We start from the raw sequence: 18655 nt of genomic DNA on the forward strand, positions 1-18655 counted from the left end.
TTTTTAAATGGTTTCCAATTGTCACCAAGAAAATTCACTGAAATTACCTTTCAACTTTTCCACTGCAACACAATTCCCATGCAGACCTATTCCTTTTCTCATGTGCACTTTGTTTCATAGCAGTAAGATACAAGCAGGCTACTTACTATTGCTACATGACCCACCATTGTTTGAGTCCTTTGTTGATTTTCATTCTGAGGGCAGTAGTAAAACGCCAGCAGCCACAATAAGGCCTCTGGTTCTACAGCAGCCTTCAGTAACTGTTCTGCTGCAATATCGAGCCATTCTCCAAAACACACAACCAAAAACCATACTTCAAAAAGGTCAGCAGGAGAACTGGAAAGTAAGAAAAACACAATGAAGTATTTCTTGTTATTTAATCTTGTTAATGTCTTAAGTTAATTTCAAAGGGTGCTGGCACAAAAATTAAAATCCTTCGAACAGTCAACACACAGTGCCCACCTGCTAAGCCATGTACTGCTCTGTTATCTGCATCAAATGAATCACCATCAAGTAAGACACATCCAGCACTGCTAACAGATTAACTTTGTCAGTAAAACAGACTACCCACAACAAGTTCTAATACACTGTAACAAAATATTACATATTAAAATATGCATCATGAAATTAAACTGCAATTATGCTCTTCATTTGAGAGCCTATCTCAAGTGTCACATTCTAGCATACTGTTGCCACACATTGTCTTCTGGTTTCCCTCTGGTGCTTTAAAATGTTGTTTCCTGGGTTCTGAATTACATTTAGATTGACATCATTAAAAATTTTCTATTTAGTCCATTTCCTGACTCTCAAAATTCAGCTCCTCTTTAATGAAATTTCTGAAGGGCTTTACAACTGGGTTACTGCAGGAAGAAAAAGAAAGCTGAGAATGGACCACAGCTCATTTCTACACTTTCTCACATTTACCCTTCTAAAGATTACAACAGGACTAAAGAAAAGATAAATAATAGGGAGATGCAAATTAACAGTAGACATCTCCAAAGCAAAAAACAATAAAATCAGACTGCACATGGAAGGGCAGACAGACAGAAGACAGCGAGAAGGAGATTAAGAACAAGGAACAATTATTTCTGTAAAGCTTGGCAAAAGCTTGACGAATTAGAGAGTTTTGTTATCTTTTATTTCTGTGCCACCATTCCCAGGAAATTCCAAGAGATCTTAGAAATTTCAAGAGTTGATGAATTTGTCCGATACCATGACATCATCTGAGGAACGTGGCACCGTCATAGTTGGAGTAAACTGCTTTAAGGCTTCCTGAAGAGGTGGGGAGGCACAGGTTAATGGATGAAGGTGTGGTGTGTGCAGATAGCATTCTATTTCTGGAGTATACTGGTGATGTTGTCTAGAAATAACCAAAATTACTGATCCTGTAAATAACACCATCTATATGCCACAGAATTGCAGGGTCTCAAAATCCTATTCCTAGGACATAGAATTAGAATAGAATAGAATAGAATAGAATAGAATAGAATAGAATAGAACAGAACAGAATAGAAAATAGAATAGAATAGAATAGAATAGAATAGAATAGAATAGAATAGAATAGAATAGAATAGAATAGAATAGAATAGAATAGAATAGAATAGAATAGAATAGAATAGACTAGACTAAACCAGGTTGGAAGAGACCTTCAAGATCATCAAGTCCAACCTATCATCCAGCACCACCTAATGAACTAAACCATGCAACCAAGCATCCTGTCAAGCCTCGCCCTGAACACTCCCAGTGACGGCGACCCCACCACCTCCTCAGGCAGCCCATTCCAATGGGCAATCACTCTCTCTGTGTAAAACTTCCTCCTAACCTCCAGCCTAAACCTCCCCTGATGCAGCCTGAGACTGTGTCATAAATCCACTACATCAGTATGTACGGATAAGCATAACCACTGGCACGAGGGAGATAACAGAGTACTGAAGCCTCCACCATAGAAGTCACTACAGTTGATACTCAGAAGCTTTTAGAGGGGTGGCAGTATGGCTCAGACTGCAGGGAACTAGAGATGTGAGACAAAATCTGAGACTAAAATTCCTTAGCTAAAGGAACATAATCAGCACTGCTGAAGTCTTTGAAGAGTCTAGAATATGGAAATGCAATGTTAAAAACGTCCAAAAACCCAAGCAAACATGATCATGATCTCAGACAACAGCCCTCCCATCCACAAAAGAGTCAACTTACCCAGCCAAAATTCAATGCTGTGACAATACAAATGGATAGGCTTGCTTTAAAACCCAGCAATTACAATCAAAGATGAATGTTAATGAAAAGTTAGTTAGTTTAGGTAGCTATACTTAGGACAATAGTGACAGTAATTGCAGCAGAAGTGTTCATAGGTACAAGGGTAAGTACAAGGCTTTAAACATTAAACTTTGGGGCTCCCAACAAAAGAGACACATGGACCAGGTCCAGAGGGAGGGCCACAAAGATGATAAGAGGGCTGGAGTATCTCTCCTGTGAAGACTGGCTGAAAGATTTGGGACTGTTCAGCCCAGAGGCTCCAGGGAGATCAGTGTCTGAAGGGATCTACATAAAGGCTGGGGAAGGACTGTTTAGAAGGGCCTGTAGCAATAGGACAAGGGGCAATGGTTTTAAACTGTTGCAAGGTAGATTTATGTTGGACATAATGAGGATGTTCTTTACAATGAGGGTGGTAAAATACTGGAATGCACTGCCCAGGGAAGTGATTGAGGCTGTGTCCTTGAAGACATTAAATACTAGACTTGATGTGGTCCTCAGCAGCCAGATGTAGTTGGAGGTGTCCCTGCTCACTGCGGGGGATATGGACCTTTGAGAGTTGCTTCCAACCCAATGCAATCTGAATCTGTAATTTTAACACATACTGAGCAGAACAGAATTTAATTCTTGCCTGCACCCCTGCACTTAGAACTCGTCCTAACTTCTCTGTACCATCACAGAGCTGGGTATGGACTCACATACCCTACACTTCCGTCCCCGCTGCTGTTTCTGCCTGCTCTGTAGTGGCATCCTGCATCAATTGCTCAACTGTCAATGGGAGTTAGCTTTGAAAAATGTGCATTTGTTGATATCTGGATTAAAATGTCACATCACACTTACTGTCCACTGAGATGACTAGATAGAAGCATAAATAATGGCATCCTGCTCAAGACTTCCTTCTGGTGTAAAGTAAAGCCATTGAAAACAAGCTACATAAACAGGGAACACTGATTATAAGAAGCAAGAGGATATGCTGTGTAGCTCCTCTGTTAATCTTATTAAATAGAAAGGATGTTGAACCAGGAATAAAGCAATAAAATAAGATTTAATACAGCTTCCTCATAGACATTAGTATTTAAAAACTTAAAGCCAGTGCAATGCACTGCAGTTGTTACACAAGTGAGATGCTGTCAGCAGACAGCCTGGCCTCGGAGGGAACAGCAAAAGCTTTTTGCTGCCACTCAACAACAAAACCAAAAAGCCTCCCTGAGTTAACTGAAACCAAGCATGGATGTAAGTATCTGTCTTCCATGACATGGAGAGGCAGTTGGGTATCGTGTTTTGCAAGTCTGGCTAGCTTAAACATTCTGTGTTTCTAATGAAGTATCTCTGACTTTAAAAGCTGTTCAATGTTTTTTTGAAAGCTTACTCAGAGCAGATCTAAGGAGACTCATATACAGGCTTTAGCCAAGGCAGGTCTCAGCACACACAAGAACTACAGGGAGGCAACAAATAGAGATGTATGTTTTTCTAATTCATTTCATAATATCCCAGAGCATCTTGTACCAAAGTAGAATTAATGTAGATAAACACTGTATAGCAACTATTTGGAATTTAAAAAAGGAGAAAAAATTTTAAAAGGGGGAAAAAGGAAAAAAGAAAACCAAACAAACAAACAACCCCCCCACAAACCTAAGAGGAAGAGGTCAGAAACATGAGGTGTTGGCTCAAAGGGTAATATAACAAACAATGATACTGCAGCCCAGCAGTCACAGCTTTATGAAAAAAATACTGAAGTTTGAAGTTAGGGTGTTTGCACAAGCCTACAGAAAGCCAACACAACAGGAGCACTCCTGATAGGCTCTTCCCAATACTGGCTGATTTTCTGCTTGGAAAATTTACTCAACTCAGAATTAGTTATGTATTGGGTTGAACTGAGCTGGAGTTAATTCTCCTCACAGCATCTTTCTAGTGCTGTGGGTTTTTTTGCAGCAGTAGTTGATAACACAGCAGTGTTTTGGCTACTGTTGAATCCAGTATCCAGGCTGTGTCCCTTCAACATTTCCCTGCCCCAAGAGTACATTGAGGGCTGGGCAAAATCTTGGGAGGGGACACAGCTGAGCCAGCTGACTCAGACTGGCCAAAGAGGTATTCCATACCATATGACGTCAGCTCAGGTATAAGAATGAAGTGAAAGAAGGAAGTGTGGGGATCCGTCCATGGCGTGTGTCCTCCCATGGAACCACCAAGCTTAGAGAGCCCTGCTTCCCGAGACCAACCCTTGTCCTGCTGAAGGGTGGTAGAGACTAACATCTCTCTCTCTGCTTTTTGCTTCCACGCAGTCTAATGCTCTTTGCTTATTAGAGTTATTAAATTGCTCCTATCTTATTCCTGGCTTCTGTTATATTTTCTTTCCCTTCTTCCCCTGTTCACTTAAGAGGGGGAGTGGCTTTGGTGGGCATCTGGCCTCCAGGCCAGAGCCAAACCACCACAAGTTATTAAAGTTTGGGGAAGAAATGAGAAGCAAGCACATCTGTTATACAGCTAGTAGCTATTTGCTGAAATGAAAACAAGCAGCAAAATTTTGTTTACTCAGAGCAGATCTGTTTACTGGGCAGGTCTACAGGTTCTACAAAGTTCAAGCTCACTAAATAATCACAGTTCTACTTTGTAAAACAAAAAACTATTAGAGAATCATAAGAAAATGATGAAGTAGCCACTAAGATTACAAATGACGTGACTTTCATCAAGGTGACATACACCAGAGACAAAAAGGTTAAAAAATATAATACTGCTTACCTAGTGCTTGAATCTTCTACTAATGCCTTGAGCATATCAGAAATGTTTTTCAAGTGTTGAGACCAGTACGTAGTTGGCAGTTCTGAGGAGGGAGGATGAAAAGAAAACACTCAAAATTCTCATCTGTCTGACTAGAACAGAATAGTGAAGTTAGAATACATAGAATACATAGAATACAGAGAATAAACCAGGTTGGAAGAGACCTTCAAGATCATTGCATCCAACCCATCAACCAATCCAACACCACCCAAACAACTAACCCACGGCACCAAGCACCCCATCAAGTCTTCTCCTGAAAACCTCCAGTGATGGCGACTTCACCACCTCCCCAGGCAGCCCATTCCAATGGGCAATCACTCTCTCTGTATAGAACTTTTTCCTAACATCCAGCCTGAACCTCCCCTGGCGCAGCCTGAGACTGTGTCCTCTTGTTCTGGTACTGGCTGCCTGGGAGAAGAGACTAACATCCGTCTGTCTACAACCTCCCTTCAGGTAGTTGTAGAGAGCAATAAGGTCACCCCTGAGTCTCCTCTTCTCCAGGCTAAGCAACCCCAGCTCCCTCAGCCTCTCCTCGTAGGGCTTGTGTTCCAAACCCCTCACCAACTTTGTTGCTCTTCTCTGGACTCGTTCCAGCAAGTCAACATCCTTCCTAAACTGAGGGGCCCAGAACTGGACACGGTACTCGAGGTGAGGCCTAACCAGTGCAGTGTACAGGGGCAGAATGACCTCCCTGCTCCTGCTGGCCACACTGTTCCTGATGCAGGCCAGGATGCCATTGGCCCTCTTAGCTGCCTGGGCACACTGCAGGTTCATGTTCAGTCTACCGTCAACCAGCACCCCCAGGTCCCTCTCAGGCTGACTGCTCTCCAGCCACTCTGACCCCAGCTTGTAGCTCTGCACAGGGTTGCTGTGGCCAATGTTAACTGCATTAAGGTAGTGTTAAAAGTTTGTGCAACTGATTCAGTTATCACCAAGTATTTCAAATTTTATTTTAGAATTTCCCAGTATTTAACAATACCTATTACTGAGTTACCTAGAACAACTCATCAGCAAAGTTGCAGGAAGAAGTGCAGCAAAGAATATTCAAATGAAGCTGATGGACCCTTCTGTAAATGCAGCTCAATATTAATGTATCATCAATGGTGTAACATTCTCGGAGGCTCTTGTAGTGAGCTGAAATTGTTGCTTACATACAGATTCTTATCTGTAGCATACTGAGAAGTGCTTTCTTGATCTATAAAAATAGGAAGCCTGGGAAGCAGTCTAAAATATCAACCCTCAGGGACAATTATTTCATGTAATATACATATGAAAAATTTTGTAATGACAATCACTAATGCCATATTTAACATTTTACAATCTCAGTTTTATCTCTCTTCATTCTTACAAAAGTATGCACTTTTATTTGTTATTAATTTATAGTTTATTCATCCATAATGTTACATTTTTATTATGTTTTTATTATTTATATAGTGGCTGGAGAGCTGCAAACAGAGAGGGACCTGGGGGTGCTGCTTGACAGCTGCCTAAACAAGAGCCAGCAGTGTGCCCAGGTGGCCAAGAAGGCCAATGGCATCCTGACCTGCATTAGGAATAGTGTGGCCAGCAGGAGCAGGGAGGTCATTGTGCCCCTGTACTCTGCATTGGTTAGGCCACACCTTGAGTACTGTGTCCAGTTCTGGGCCCCTCAGTTTAGGAAGGACATTGAGGCACTTGAATGTGTCCTGAGAAGGGCAACGAGGCTGGTGAGAGCCTTGAGCACAAGCCCTGTGAGGAGAGGTTGAGGGAGCTGGGATTGTTTAGACCTTCTTGCTGTCTACAACTACCTGAAGGGTGATTGTAGCCAGGAGGGGTTGGTCTCTTCTCTCAAGCAACCAGCACCAGAACAAGAGGACACAGTCTCAAGCTGCGCCATGGGGAAGTTTAGGCTCGAGGTGAGGAGCAAGTTCTTCACTGAGAGAGTCGTTCATCATTGGAATGTGCTGCCCAGTGCAGTGGTGGAGTCACCATCCCTGAAGGTGTTCAAGAGGGGACTGGATGTGGCACTTGGTGCCATGGTTTAGCCATGAGGTCTGTGGTGACAGGTTGGACTCGAAGATCTTTGAGGTCTCTTCCAACCTTGGTGATTCTGTGATTATTGTTACATAAGAGTGAGACATTCCTTCAAAACAATGCACTAAAATACTATTAAAATTGCTAACTGTTTAGGAAATGGGGAAATTCTGTCTTTATTCCTTTTAAAGTTCTTTTAAGGCATACACAGACCACGCAGGATGGCTTATGCCACAAATATTTAATGACGGAACTTACCGAGAGGACGTTTGAATAAAGCTGTTACAAGAGGCTGGTGATGGTAAGGGAAATAGGCCTTCAGTGGAAATTTATGCTAGGACAAAAAAATTATTATTTTGAGAGCTTTCCAGTCCATTTTCAAAACAAACCCATAGCAAATAATCTCATCTAAGGTAGCAATTAATAATACAGACTGAAGCAAGGGAACAGTAAAGTAATTCTACACTTAATTGGAGGACTTTGCACAAAGAAATGGAATTCTACAATGCATACATTAAAAAAAGATTCAGAGGATGAAGAAAATTACATCTTAATATTCTTAGGCTTTTTCCCTGTAATCCCTAAAGTCTTTTGTCTCAATATGCAGAAGCTAAGAGACACTAATTAGTTTAATTTTCCAGTGTAAACATGTTCACAGATTGTATTAAACTAAGAACATCTACAATATCTGAGGGCCTGATATAGAGATGTTATTGCCTAAAACAAGCCTAAAATGCTTGGGATCTGATTCAGCACAAGGTAACAGACTTGACCTCTCTTTACCTGGGTACAAGCAATTTGTATACTACAAACATTGCTCCTTTGTGTAGCTGAGACTAGCAGCAGAACACCTTCAATCTTTGTTTTCTGCAGACACCTACTACAAGCACATCTACTGTGCAGCATGCATATGCAAGTGGAGTATGAATTCCTTTTGAGGTGGAATGAAAACTGTTTGAATGGTCATTGTGATGACCATACCATTCCTAGTGGAGGGTCAGCAGGTGTGGGTGGCATGAGAAGCAGGGAATCCCATGCCCTCTTGTCACCTGGAAATAGGAAGAAACCTAAGAGGTGGGGAGCAATGGATGCAAGTTCCTCTCCAGCGAGGCAGGAGAGGCAGGTGAGCTCCCAGCCAATACCCTCAGTCTTCCCAGGTGCACACACACAGCAGGTATGGAGCTGATTGTCCATGCACTGAGCCACACAGGACTTGTCAGCCAGTCCCACAACTTAGGACTAGTGCAAACAAGAGAAAAAGAAAGGTGACAGTAGCAGGGGATTCCCTTCTCAGGGGAACTGAGGACCCAGTCTGCAGGCAGATCCATCCCACGGTGAGGTCTGCTGCCTGCATAGGGCACAGGTTAGGGACATTTCTAAGTGACTTCCTGATCTGGTGTGGCCATCAGACTGTTACCCACTGCTGGTTATGCAGATTGGGAGTGATGAGGCAATGGACAGGAGTACAAAAGCAATTAAAAAAGACTTCAGGGCTTTGGGGAGATTACTTGAGGGCTCAGGAGCACAAGTGGTGTTCTCAGTGCCTCTAGTGACAGGAAGTGACAGTATTGAAGGAAAGAGAAAAATCCATGTGATTAACACATGGCTTACAGGTTGGTGCCACCAACAGAACTTTGGAGGTTTTGACCATGGGGAAGTTTCCTTGGCACTGGGTCTACTGGAGACAGAGTTCATCTGTCCCATAAGGGGACAAGAATCCTTGCACTTGAGTTGGCTGGGCTCATTGACAAGGCTTTAAACTAGTTTTAAAGAGGTATGGGGATGTAACTGGCCTTGCCACTGAGAACAAGTACACTTGTGGAGCAGTGTGTTGGCATCTTAGATAACCAGAAGGTCTACTCCACCTCTAGGTTGAAAACTGTACTCAACTCCCTCCATGAAATGTTTATACACCAATGCATGCAGCAGCATGGGCAAGAAACAGGAGGAGCTGGAGGCCATTGTCCTGCAGGGAAGATATGATACAGCAGCCATCACAGAAACCTGGTGGGATGACTTCCACAACAGGAGTGCTGCAATTGATGGGTACCAACTTTTCAGAAGGGATAGGCAAGGAAGAAGAGGTGGTGGAGTGGCCCTCTGTGTTAGGCAAATATATGAAACCATGCAAAATTAATGAAGGTGATGATACGGTTGAGTCCCTATGGGTAAGAACAAGGAGTAAGGCCAGCAAGAGTGTTACTGTGGTGGGAATCTGTTATAGACCACCCAACCAGGATAAAGAGGTAGGTGAAATTTTTTATAGGCAGTTGAGAGAGGTTTCACAATCACTACACCTTGTTCTTGTGGGAGACTTCAACTTCCCAGATATCTGCTGGGAATATAATACAGCAGAGAGAGAAGAGTCCTGGAGGTTCCTCTGTGTGTTTCTGACACAACTGGTGAGGGGGCCCAACCAGGGAAGGTGTCCTTCTGGATCTGCTTCTCGTGAACAGGGAAGAACTTGTGCAGGAAGTAAAGGTTGGAGACTGTCTAGGGGTCAGTGATCATGACATGACTGAGTTCTCTATCCTTGGGGAAACAAGGAGAGGGGTTAGTAAAACTGCCACCTTGAACTTCCATAGGGCAAACTTTGGCCTGTTGAGGAGACTGATAAAATCCCTTGGGAGGCCACCCTGAAGGATATAGGAGTCCAGGAAGGCCGGGCATACTTCAAGAGGAAAGTCTTAAAGGCTCAGGAGCAGGTGGTCCCTGTGTGCAAAAAAAAATGAGTTGTTGGGAAGGCATCTGGTTTGGCTGACCTTTGGCTGGACCTCAAGAACAGAAGGAAAGTCTATGGCCTTTGGAAGAGGGGATGGGTCTCTCATCAGGACTATAAAGATGTAGTAAAGCTATGCAGGAAGAAAATTAGGAGCACCAAAGCACAGCTAGAGCTCAACCTAGCTACAGCCATTAAGGATAATACAAAATGTTTTTATAAATTCATTAAAAACAAAAGGAGGACTGGGAGAAAAGCTCCAAGCTCCATCCTTTGTTGGATGCAGAGGGAAACACAGTGACTAAGGATGAGAAGGCTGAGGTGCTCAATGCCTACTTTGCTTTGGTCTTTAGCAGTGGATCCAACAGTTTCTTAGACACCTAGCCTCATGAACTAGGAGTCAGGGAGGGGAATCAGAATGAGGTCATCACAATAAATGAGGAAATGGTCAGTGATCTGCTACACCACTTAGACGTGCACACAAATCTATGGGACCGGATGGGCTACACACAAGGGTGCTGAGGGAGTTGGCAGATGTGCTCTCCAAGCTCCTATCCATTATTCACATGAAATCCTGGCTAACTGGGGAGGTCCCAGTGGGCTGGAAGGTAGCAAATGTAACACCTATCTAGAAGAAAGGAAGAAAGGAGGGTATGGAAAACCATAGACCTGTCAGTCTGACTTGGTACCGGGGATGGTCAGGGAGCAGGTCATCTCAAGCACCATTACACACCACACAGAGAACAACTAGGGATGAGGCCAAGTCAGCACGGGTTTATGAAGGGCAGGTCCTGCTGACCAACCTGATCCCCTTCTATGACAGGATGACTTGGCTGTTGGATGAGGGAAAGGCTGTAGATACCGTCTACCTAGACTTCCAAAAAGGCTTGGATGAGTATGCACTCTGCTGGGTAAAGCACTGGCTGGGTGAACAGGCCCAAAGAGTGGTGGTGGTCATGGGAGTTAAATCCAGCTGGTGGCCAGTCACAAGTGGTGTTCCTCAGGGCTCAGTGTTGGGGCCAAGTCCTGCAGCTGGGTCACAACAACCCCAAGCAATGCTACAGGCTTGGGGAAGTGTGGCTGGGGAGCTGCCTGGCAGAAAGGGAACTGGGGGTTCTAATCAACAAGCAACTGAACAGAAGCAAGCAATGTGCCCAGGTGTCTAAGAAAGCCAGTGGCATCTTGGCTTGCATCAAAACTGCTGTGTCCAGTAGGATTAGGGAGGTGATTGTGCCCTGGTACTCAGCTCTGGTGAGGTCACACCTCAAGTAGTGTGTCCACTTTTGGACAGCTCAATACAGGAGAGATGTGGAGGTTGTGGAGTGAGTGCAGAGGAGGGCAACAAAGCTGGAGAAGGGCCTGGAGAATAAATCTTATGAGGAGTGACTGAGGGAGCTGGGGCTGTTTAGTTTGGAAAAGAGGAGGCTGAGGGGAGACCTCATTCCTCTCTACAACTACCTGAAAGGATGTGGAGAAGTTGGTGCTGGTCTCTTCTCACAGGTAATTAGCGATAGAACAAGAAGGAATGGCCTCAAGCTATGACTGGGTAGGTTTAGTCTGGACATTAGGGAAAAACATTTCACAGGAAGAGTGGTCAGGCATTGGAATGTGCTGCCCAGGGAAGTGGTTGAGTCACCAACCCTGGATGTTTTTAAAGGTTGTTTAGGTATGGTACTTGGGGATGTGGTTTAGGGGTGAACGTTGCAGAGTAGGGTTATAGCTTGGACTTGGTGATCCTGAGGGTCTTTTCCAGCCTGAATGTTTCTGTGAGTCTGTGATTCTGTGGTCAGTGACATGAAGCCCAACTGGAGTCCTGCAACTAGCACTGACCTAGGGATCAATAATGGGTTCAGTCTTGTTTAGTAGCATCTTTGCCAGCAGTCTGGACGATGAAGCTGAGAGTACTGTCAGTAACTTTGCTGATGACACAAAACTGAAAGAATTGACTGGTTTGCCAGAGAGTCATGCTGCCATCTTGCCAGGCTGCAGAAAGGGGCTGACAGGAATCTTATGAACATCAACAAGGAGAAAGTATAAAGTTCTGCACCTGGGAAGGAACAATCCCAAGCACCAGTGCATGATGGCAGTCAACCACCTGGAACACATGCAGAAAAGGACCTGGGAGTCCTGGTGGACACCAGGTTGAACATGAGGCAGCAGCATGCCCTTATCACAAAGGCAGTGAACAGTATCCTGTGCTGCAAATGACTGCCAGCAGGTGATCCTTCCCCTCTCCCCAGCAGTGGTGAGCAGCCACTCCGCTGGGATAGTCTGTCCACTTTCTGGACTCCTTAGTAAAACAGAGTCATAGACATGAGAGAATTCAACATAGGACTACAAGTATAATGAAGGGACTGGAGCACCTCTTCTATGAGGAAAAGTTGAGAGCCTAGAGAAGAGAAGGCTCAGTGGGGATTTTGTACTGTGAGGGTGACCGAGCACTGGCACAGCTCGCTCAGGGTGCTTGTAGAGTATGAGTCCTTTGAGATATTCAAAAGACAACTGGATGCAGTCCAGAGTAACTTGTTCTAGGTGGCTGTGCTTGAGCTGAGGATTTGGGTAAGATGACCTCCAGAGGTCCCTTACAGCCTCAACCACTGTATGATTCTGTCATTTCAGTCTCCATACCAATAACCTCAGAACTCTTCTATTGCATTTCTTTAGGAATAATTTAGCAAACAGATCATCTCTTCAAACACAGACTGGAAATACAGACTTTAAAATGTAATAAATTTCTAAATCCACTGAAGACTGCATTTAGGATTTTGGGTTTTTTTGGCAATCTACATGCATGCATCTTATAGACAGATGGAACGACACAATCTCTCTTGACTCAATTTTTGGTCTGCAAACAAGTTAACTGAAATTCCAACACACTAATATATAGAGTATGCTCAGACAGTCCATGTATCACTAGTATGGTAATGCTCTACAAATCTACTTGTCATGTGGAATTAGGTGAATTAGAAATTAAACATCCATATACTAAACTATGCATGTAGCTAATTGGCTTGCACAAAAAAATCCCCATGAAAAAGAAGTCTTTGGCACAGTTGGTAATAGCCAAGACAACCCACAGCATGAATTACAGATGAAAGTATTATTGTAAAGTAAGTGAAAACCAATTTTCAGTACAGTATTTAAACAAAGCAAAACCCCAGTTGTTCCCTAATAAAAGCACAGTCTTTCAAGCTGTTGTTTCCTTATAAAAGACATCATAAAGTGAAAACAATGTACCAAGAGACAGAATGAGTTTGGAATTGGCTTGTTACAATAATTACCATGATGTATAACAGGATATAAATCTGATCACCAGCTATTTAAAACCAAATTTCCAGGTAAAAGTCAGTCACAATTCTGAAACAAGCAAGTGAAAATAATCCTGGAGGTAATTATCATTTCCATCAAATAAAAACATGAACTTTAAGGTCCTAACTTCGCAAGCAATATTACCCAAATATCCTGGGATAGCTTTCACTACCATTACTACCTTGAGGAAAATCTACTGTACAAAACCTGGAAAGGATTATCCCAACAGCGATCTCACTATTCCCATTCTTAAATCTCACACTCAATGACTATACAGATAGTCTGTTTTTCTGGGTAGGTTTAAACTCCATCTTCCATTTATATCTTTTTCAGTCTCCCGAATAATGGAGGAAACGAAATCATGACTAAACCTTGCAACACGGTTTATTCATACTCCAGGTTTTGTCTGCGAATCTTCTTCACTCTAAATAGTCTACATAGTTATTAGGAAAGACAGCTCAGCTATTCCTGACAGCTGCCACACTGCAAGAGAGAATTATTCTCCTCCTACCTTGCAGACCTGTGCCGCTGGATTCAGCAGGGCCAGGTCCTGCCTGACCAACCTGATCTCCTTCTATGACCAGGTGACCCACCTGGTAGATGTGGGGAAGGCTGTGGATGTAGTCTACCTGGACATCAGCAAGGCCTTTGACACCGTTCCCCACAGCAAACTCCTGGACAAGCTGTCAGCTTTTGGCTTGGACAGCAGCACTCTGTGCTGGGTTAGGAAATGGCTGGAGGGCCAAGCCCAGAGAGTGGTGGTGAATGATGCCACATCCAGCTGGCAGCCAGTCACTAGTGGTGTCTCCTAGGGATCAGTGTTGGGTCCCATCCTGTTGAATATCTTTACTGATGAGCTAGACAAGGGGATTGAGTCCATTGTCAGTAAATTTGCAGATGACACCAAGCTGGGAGCAGGTGTGGATCTGTTAGAGGGCAGGAGGGCTCTGCAGAGGGACCTTGACAGGCTGGACAGATGGGCACAGTCCAAGGGCATGAGATTTAACACATCTAAGTGCCAGGTTCCACACACTGGCCACAACAACCCCCATGCAATGCTACAGGCTGGGGTCAGAGTGGCTGGAGAGCAGCCAGGCAGAGAGGGACCTGGGGGTACTGGTTGATAGTAGGCTAAACATGAGCCTGAAGTGTGCCCAGGTGACCAAGACGGTCAATGGCATCCTGGTCTGTAGTAGGAATAGTATCACAGTATCACAGTATAACTAAGGTTGGAAGAGACCCCAAGGATCATCAAGTCCAACCTGTCCCAACAGACCTCATGACTAGACCATGGCACCAAGTGCCACGTCCAATCTCCCCTTGAACACCTGCAGGGACGGTGACTCCACCACCTGCCTGGGCAGCCCATTCCAATGACAAATGACTTGCTCAGTGAAGAACTTTTTCCTCACTTCGAGTCTAAAGCTCACCTGGCGCAGCTTGAGACTGTGTCCCCTTGTTCTGGTGCTGGTTGCCTGGGAGAAGAGACCAACCCCTTCCTGTCTACAACCACCTTTCAGGTAGTTGTAGAGGGCAATGAGGTCATCCCTGATCCTTCTCTTCTCCAGGCTAAACAATCCCAGCTCCCTCAGCCTCTCCTCATAGGGCTTGTGCTCAAGGCCTCTCCACAGCCTTGTTGCCCTTCTCTGGACACGTTCAAGTGTTTCAATGTCCTTCTTAAACTGAGGGGCCCAGAACTGTACACAGTACTTAAGGTGTGGCCAGCAGGAGCAGGGAAGTCATTGTGCCCCTGCACTCAACACTGCTCAGGCCACACCTTGAGTAACTGACCTCTCTTATTAAAATTAACTGGCCTCTCTTATTTAAATTAACACATACAAAAAAGAATTCTACTTAATTCAGTTCAGTAAGACCTATGTAAAAACCTGTGCAGAAGAGGAGACACTAAGCTGAGAATGTAAAGCTTTACACTGGGAGGCCATTGATGAAGACCAGAAACTGAAATCAGTATGTATTTTATGTCTGTTACCTTCTGAAGAGATGAATCTGACTATTTGTTATACAACTTAAATTGTTTAGGGCAAATGGGGATAGGGTTATCATCTCTATTTTATTTATTATCAGGAACCCTGCTTCTGCAAAAGAAAATTGCATCTAGTCTTCCATTCTTTTGATCAAAGATGAGAGATCATGATCACGGTCACTATATAGGGAGAAATCTCAGTGCCTAGGGGATTTGTCCCTACAGGGACAGTTCAGGTTGCAGGATTACTCCAGGGTAAAGTCAGTTAAATTGCTCTGATGTACTGGTTTCACACTGTAATTTTATTCACAGACAAAAATGTTTGAACTGAAATTTGGTGTGTATACAGAGCTGTAGAGAGATGCTACTACTTAGTTAATTATATTCAGTCACCATTCTTAAGAGCAGATTTGTTGTTTTCTTGTGAAATTTCCTTATCTTCTGACTGAAAAGACACATTAAGAGATTTATCTTTACTAACCTGCTTGTTTTCATTTTGAAGAGCCTCAAGGAAGAGCTGTGTAAACACCTGTATTGTGGTCACAACTTCTAAAGCTCCATCGGCTTCCAGGAGTGCATTCCTAAGCATTGAAAAATTAGATTATGACAGATCAGGTTATTAGTCTGCTTGTCACACCCCTGTTAATAGAAATGAGGAAAACCAAAAAAGTACCTTTCTTTTTGCAAGCTGTGTACTCAAGCTGTGTCTGAGCTCATTATGCCAGTGCAAAAACTGACAGAATTACTAATTTTGTGGACTCCTTTAGTTTCACTTTTACTTTAAAAAAAATGGTCTGCAACTCCTACAAATAAACTGGATTTATTAAGTATATGCACTATATATGCAGACACAAACAATTTGTGCTACCAATAGGAGGAAAAAAGTGTAAAATTAAGAAAGAGAACTACCACAATTTTATTAGGAAAAAACTGGCATCTGAACAGGCTTACTGTGTGCAGAGCAACTATTCCCATGCCTACAGAAAAGCATACTTTAGTGCTTGGTGGCAGTGCATTCCACAGGCTGTCTCAAACTAGAGAGAAAGTACAATCTAACAGAATCTCCTGGGATATGGTGCCGGGGGGCGGGGAGGGGCAGGAAATTAAATCTTGACTTAAATGGTTAAAACACAACATTTCTGCTGGCACCAGGGAAACAAACAAAACAGACGTTGTTGATGACATGCAGAAGTTACATATTAAAAAATCCACACACAGAAGTTGAACTTAAATTACGCAGCTGCTGTTGAATCACTGTGACACTTTAGTGATCATGAGGCAATGGATCAGCAGTAGAAACAGAGTGTATACCAATGATACACTTTAGATCAGTAATGGCTACAGATTTAATTGGGACCAATGCATTTCAATGTGCTTTCAATAATGAAATCATGACACCCACTCTGAAGGTTCAGCAAGGGGAATGCTTTAACTGGCCTTCCATAGGGTGTAATGTAACCTAGAGCAAATGATGCAGAATGCACTGCAAAGTGTAATTTTCATTCTCTTTTTTGAAAGACATATAGGAGCAAGGAGAAAAAAATGTTGACAGGAAAGCTGCCACTGAGATGTAATATTTTTATCAGAGTACTCTTTTGTTCTCCAGTAATCTAAAAGCCAGTAACAGCTTGCACATTACTGTAACAGAGAAATTTCACAAAACTACAGGCTAATATAATCACTAACACAAACACAAGAAACAGTACACAGGAACGCAAAACATTCTAGGTGTACATCAGTCACTAAATGCAGTACTGTTGATTCAAAACTGTAACACTGATAACCCTGGCAGGAGCCTAAACAGAATGATAAAATAATAAGCCAAGTGAAGCAAAGACAAAGAGCCACTGAAAATGGTGTAAAGGACTGGAAGCCCCCCTGTGGTAAACAATACATATTGCTTCGAAACCAAACTCAAAACCAAAAGGCGGATGAATAGCTTAATGCCATTAAGAGTAAATCTGATCTAAATCCTGTAGACCAATCCACATTAATGTAAAAGAGGCTAGAAAGTAAACTCACATATTTCAGCTAAATTCCATTTTCATCCTAGCACAGGCCAAGCAATTTCAACATTTATCATTTTCACCTCAAAATCACATTTCAACCACAAATCTCTACTAAAGTACAAAATAAATTCTGATTTTTTAGGGTTAAAAATACAAGCTTACCCAACTGTATCAAAGTTACATTATAATGTTACATTATACATTAAAGTTACATTATAATGTAACTTTAATATAAAGTTCCTAAGTGTTTTAACACTTTTCGTTATTGGCAGTGTATGACAGAGAAAGAGATGCTAAGGCACATGTGTAAAGAAAAAGACATAATGACATTTTATTATATCCCAGGTTATCATATTCCTCCAATGTTTAAACTGATCTTTTGAAATATTTCTCGCTGCCATTTCAAAACTTACTTGAAAATTTCATTCACAATTCTGAAAATGGCAGGATGGATTGCTGCTTGTGGCTGTTGATAAACAAATTAAAGAGAATTAGTCATTAATAATAAACAAACAACTGCCATTGTATAATCTTAACTGATGGATGCTGTTACATTGCAACAATTCAGATATTCTCATCCTTGGTTTCTTCAAAGTATCTAAGTGTGATGGGTTAAGGCCGATCCCCTCCCCACCACAGGCAAAAAATTAGACTCAGACAAACAGATTGCAAAAGTGGTGGAAAGTTTAAATGGAAAGTGATGAATGTTTACAGAGAGCCAGAAGCAGTGACAAAAGAGGTCCCAAAGCAGACCTGGAAATATCCCATCCCCACCTGAGGGTACACCCAAGACCCCCCAGGGCTCTTTCTTCCCATCCCCCCCCCCCATCAGCTGTCCAGATCTGAGACTGCCCATCCCCCCAGCCTTGGGCCTAAGCTAGGCCCAAAAGGACAGGAGACATCTCCCCCCAGTTACCGGGGGGTGGCAAGGGAAGAAAAGAGGAAGTGCTAGGACCCCCACTGAGATCTTATAGGGGAGCAGGGTATTATGGGATGAAATACCTGTCTTCCTGTGTCCACCTACTGGGCTGGATTCCTTCAGGACACAGGAAGCGTCCCTCATATGAACACAGCCGAGGGCACCCAGCCCAAACTACTACACTAAGTCAAAGTCATGGTTGGATATTCATAGTGACAACAAGCAGACTAACAGCTGATAAATGCAAATACTTGAGATCCTAAAATGTTTATGGCAACTACCACTAAAAATATTGAAGGTGGCAGATAGAAAGAGGCTGTTGCATGCACTTGCTAGCAGTTAAGGGTCAGGGAGCAGATTTACAAACAGCTTTTCTCTCCTCTTTACAGACAATCCCCTTTGGATGTGCCTTGAGATTCTTGCTACATCTTCAAAACTGAATTCCAGAAACTGATTTTGGTTTATTGCCTTTGTCTTAATACTACTGCACAAGACATTTCTGGCAGTATTGTCATCTTCTGTGAATTACAGAGTTGCCAATACAAGCTAAATATCTCAGTGCATCAAAATATGTATTTTTTTATTCAACTAGGGAAGCTTTTTATCATGCTACAACACAAAATGCTGTCTTAAGGAAGTTGTTACATTAAACATGCACTAGAAAACACACTCCT

The 18655-nt window shown here is 42.9% G+C and overlaps 1 protein-coding gene across 1 annotated transcript in view; it reads right to left on the reverse strand.

Annotated features, from left to right (window-relative positions):
• The window catches only part of FANCC (FA complementation group C), a 66827-nt gene that overhangs the window by 5157 nt on the left and 43015 nt on the right, over positions 1-18655 (reverse strand). The window contains exons 8-12 of the mRNA XM_009898891.2: positions 17476-17528; positions 15535-15634; positions 7300-7375; positions 4990-5071; positions 165-336 (exon numbers count right to left, since the gene is read on the reverse strand). Coding sequence (XP_009897193.2) covers positions 165-336; positions 4990-5071; positions 7300-7375; positions 15535-15634; positions 17476-17528 — 483 coding nt within the window. The remainder of the gene's footprint in view (positions 1-164; positions 337-4989; positions 5072-7299; positions 7376-15534; positions 15635-17475; positions 17529-18655) is intronic.

Source organism: Dryobates pubescens, chromosome Z (assembly GCF_014839835.1).
Source record: "Dryobates pubescens isolate bDryPub1 chromosome Z, bDryPub1.pri, whole genome shotgun sequence".
In the NCBI taxonomy this organism is placed as follows: Eukaryota; Metazoa; Chordata; class Aves; order Piciformes; family Picidae; genus Dryobates; species Dryobates pubescens.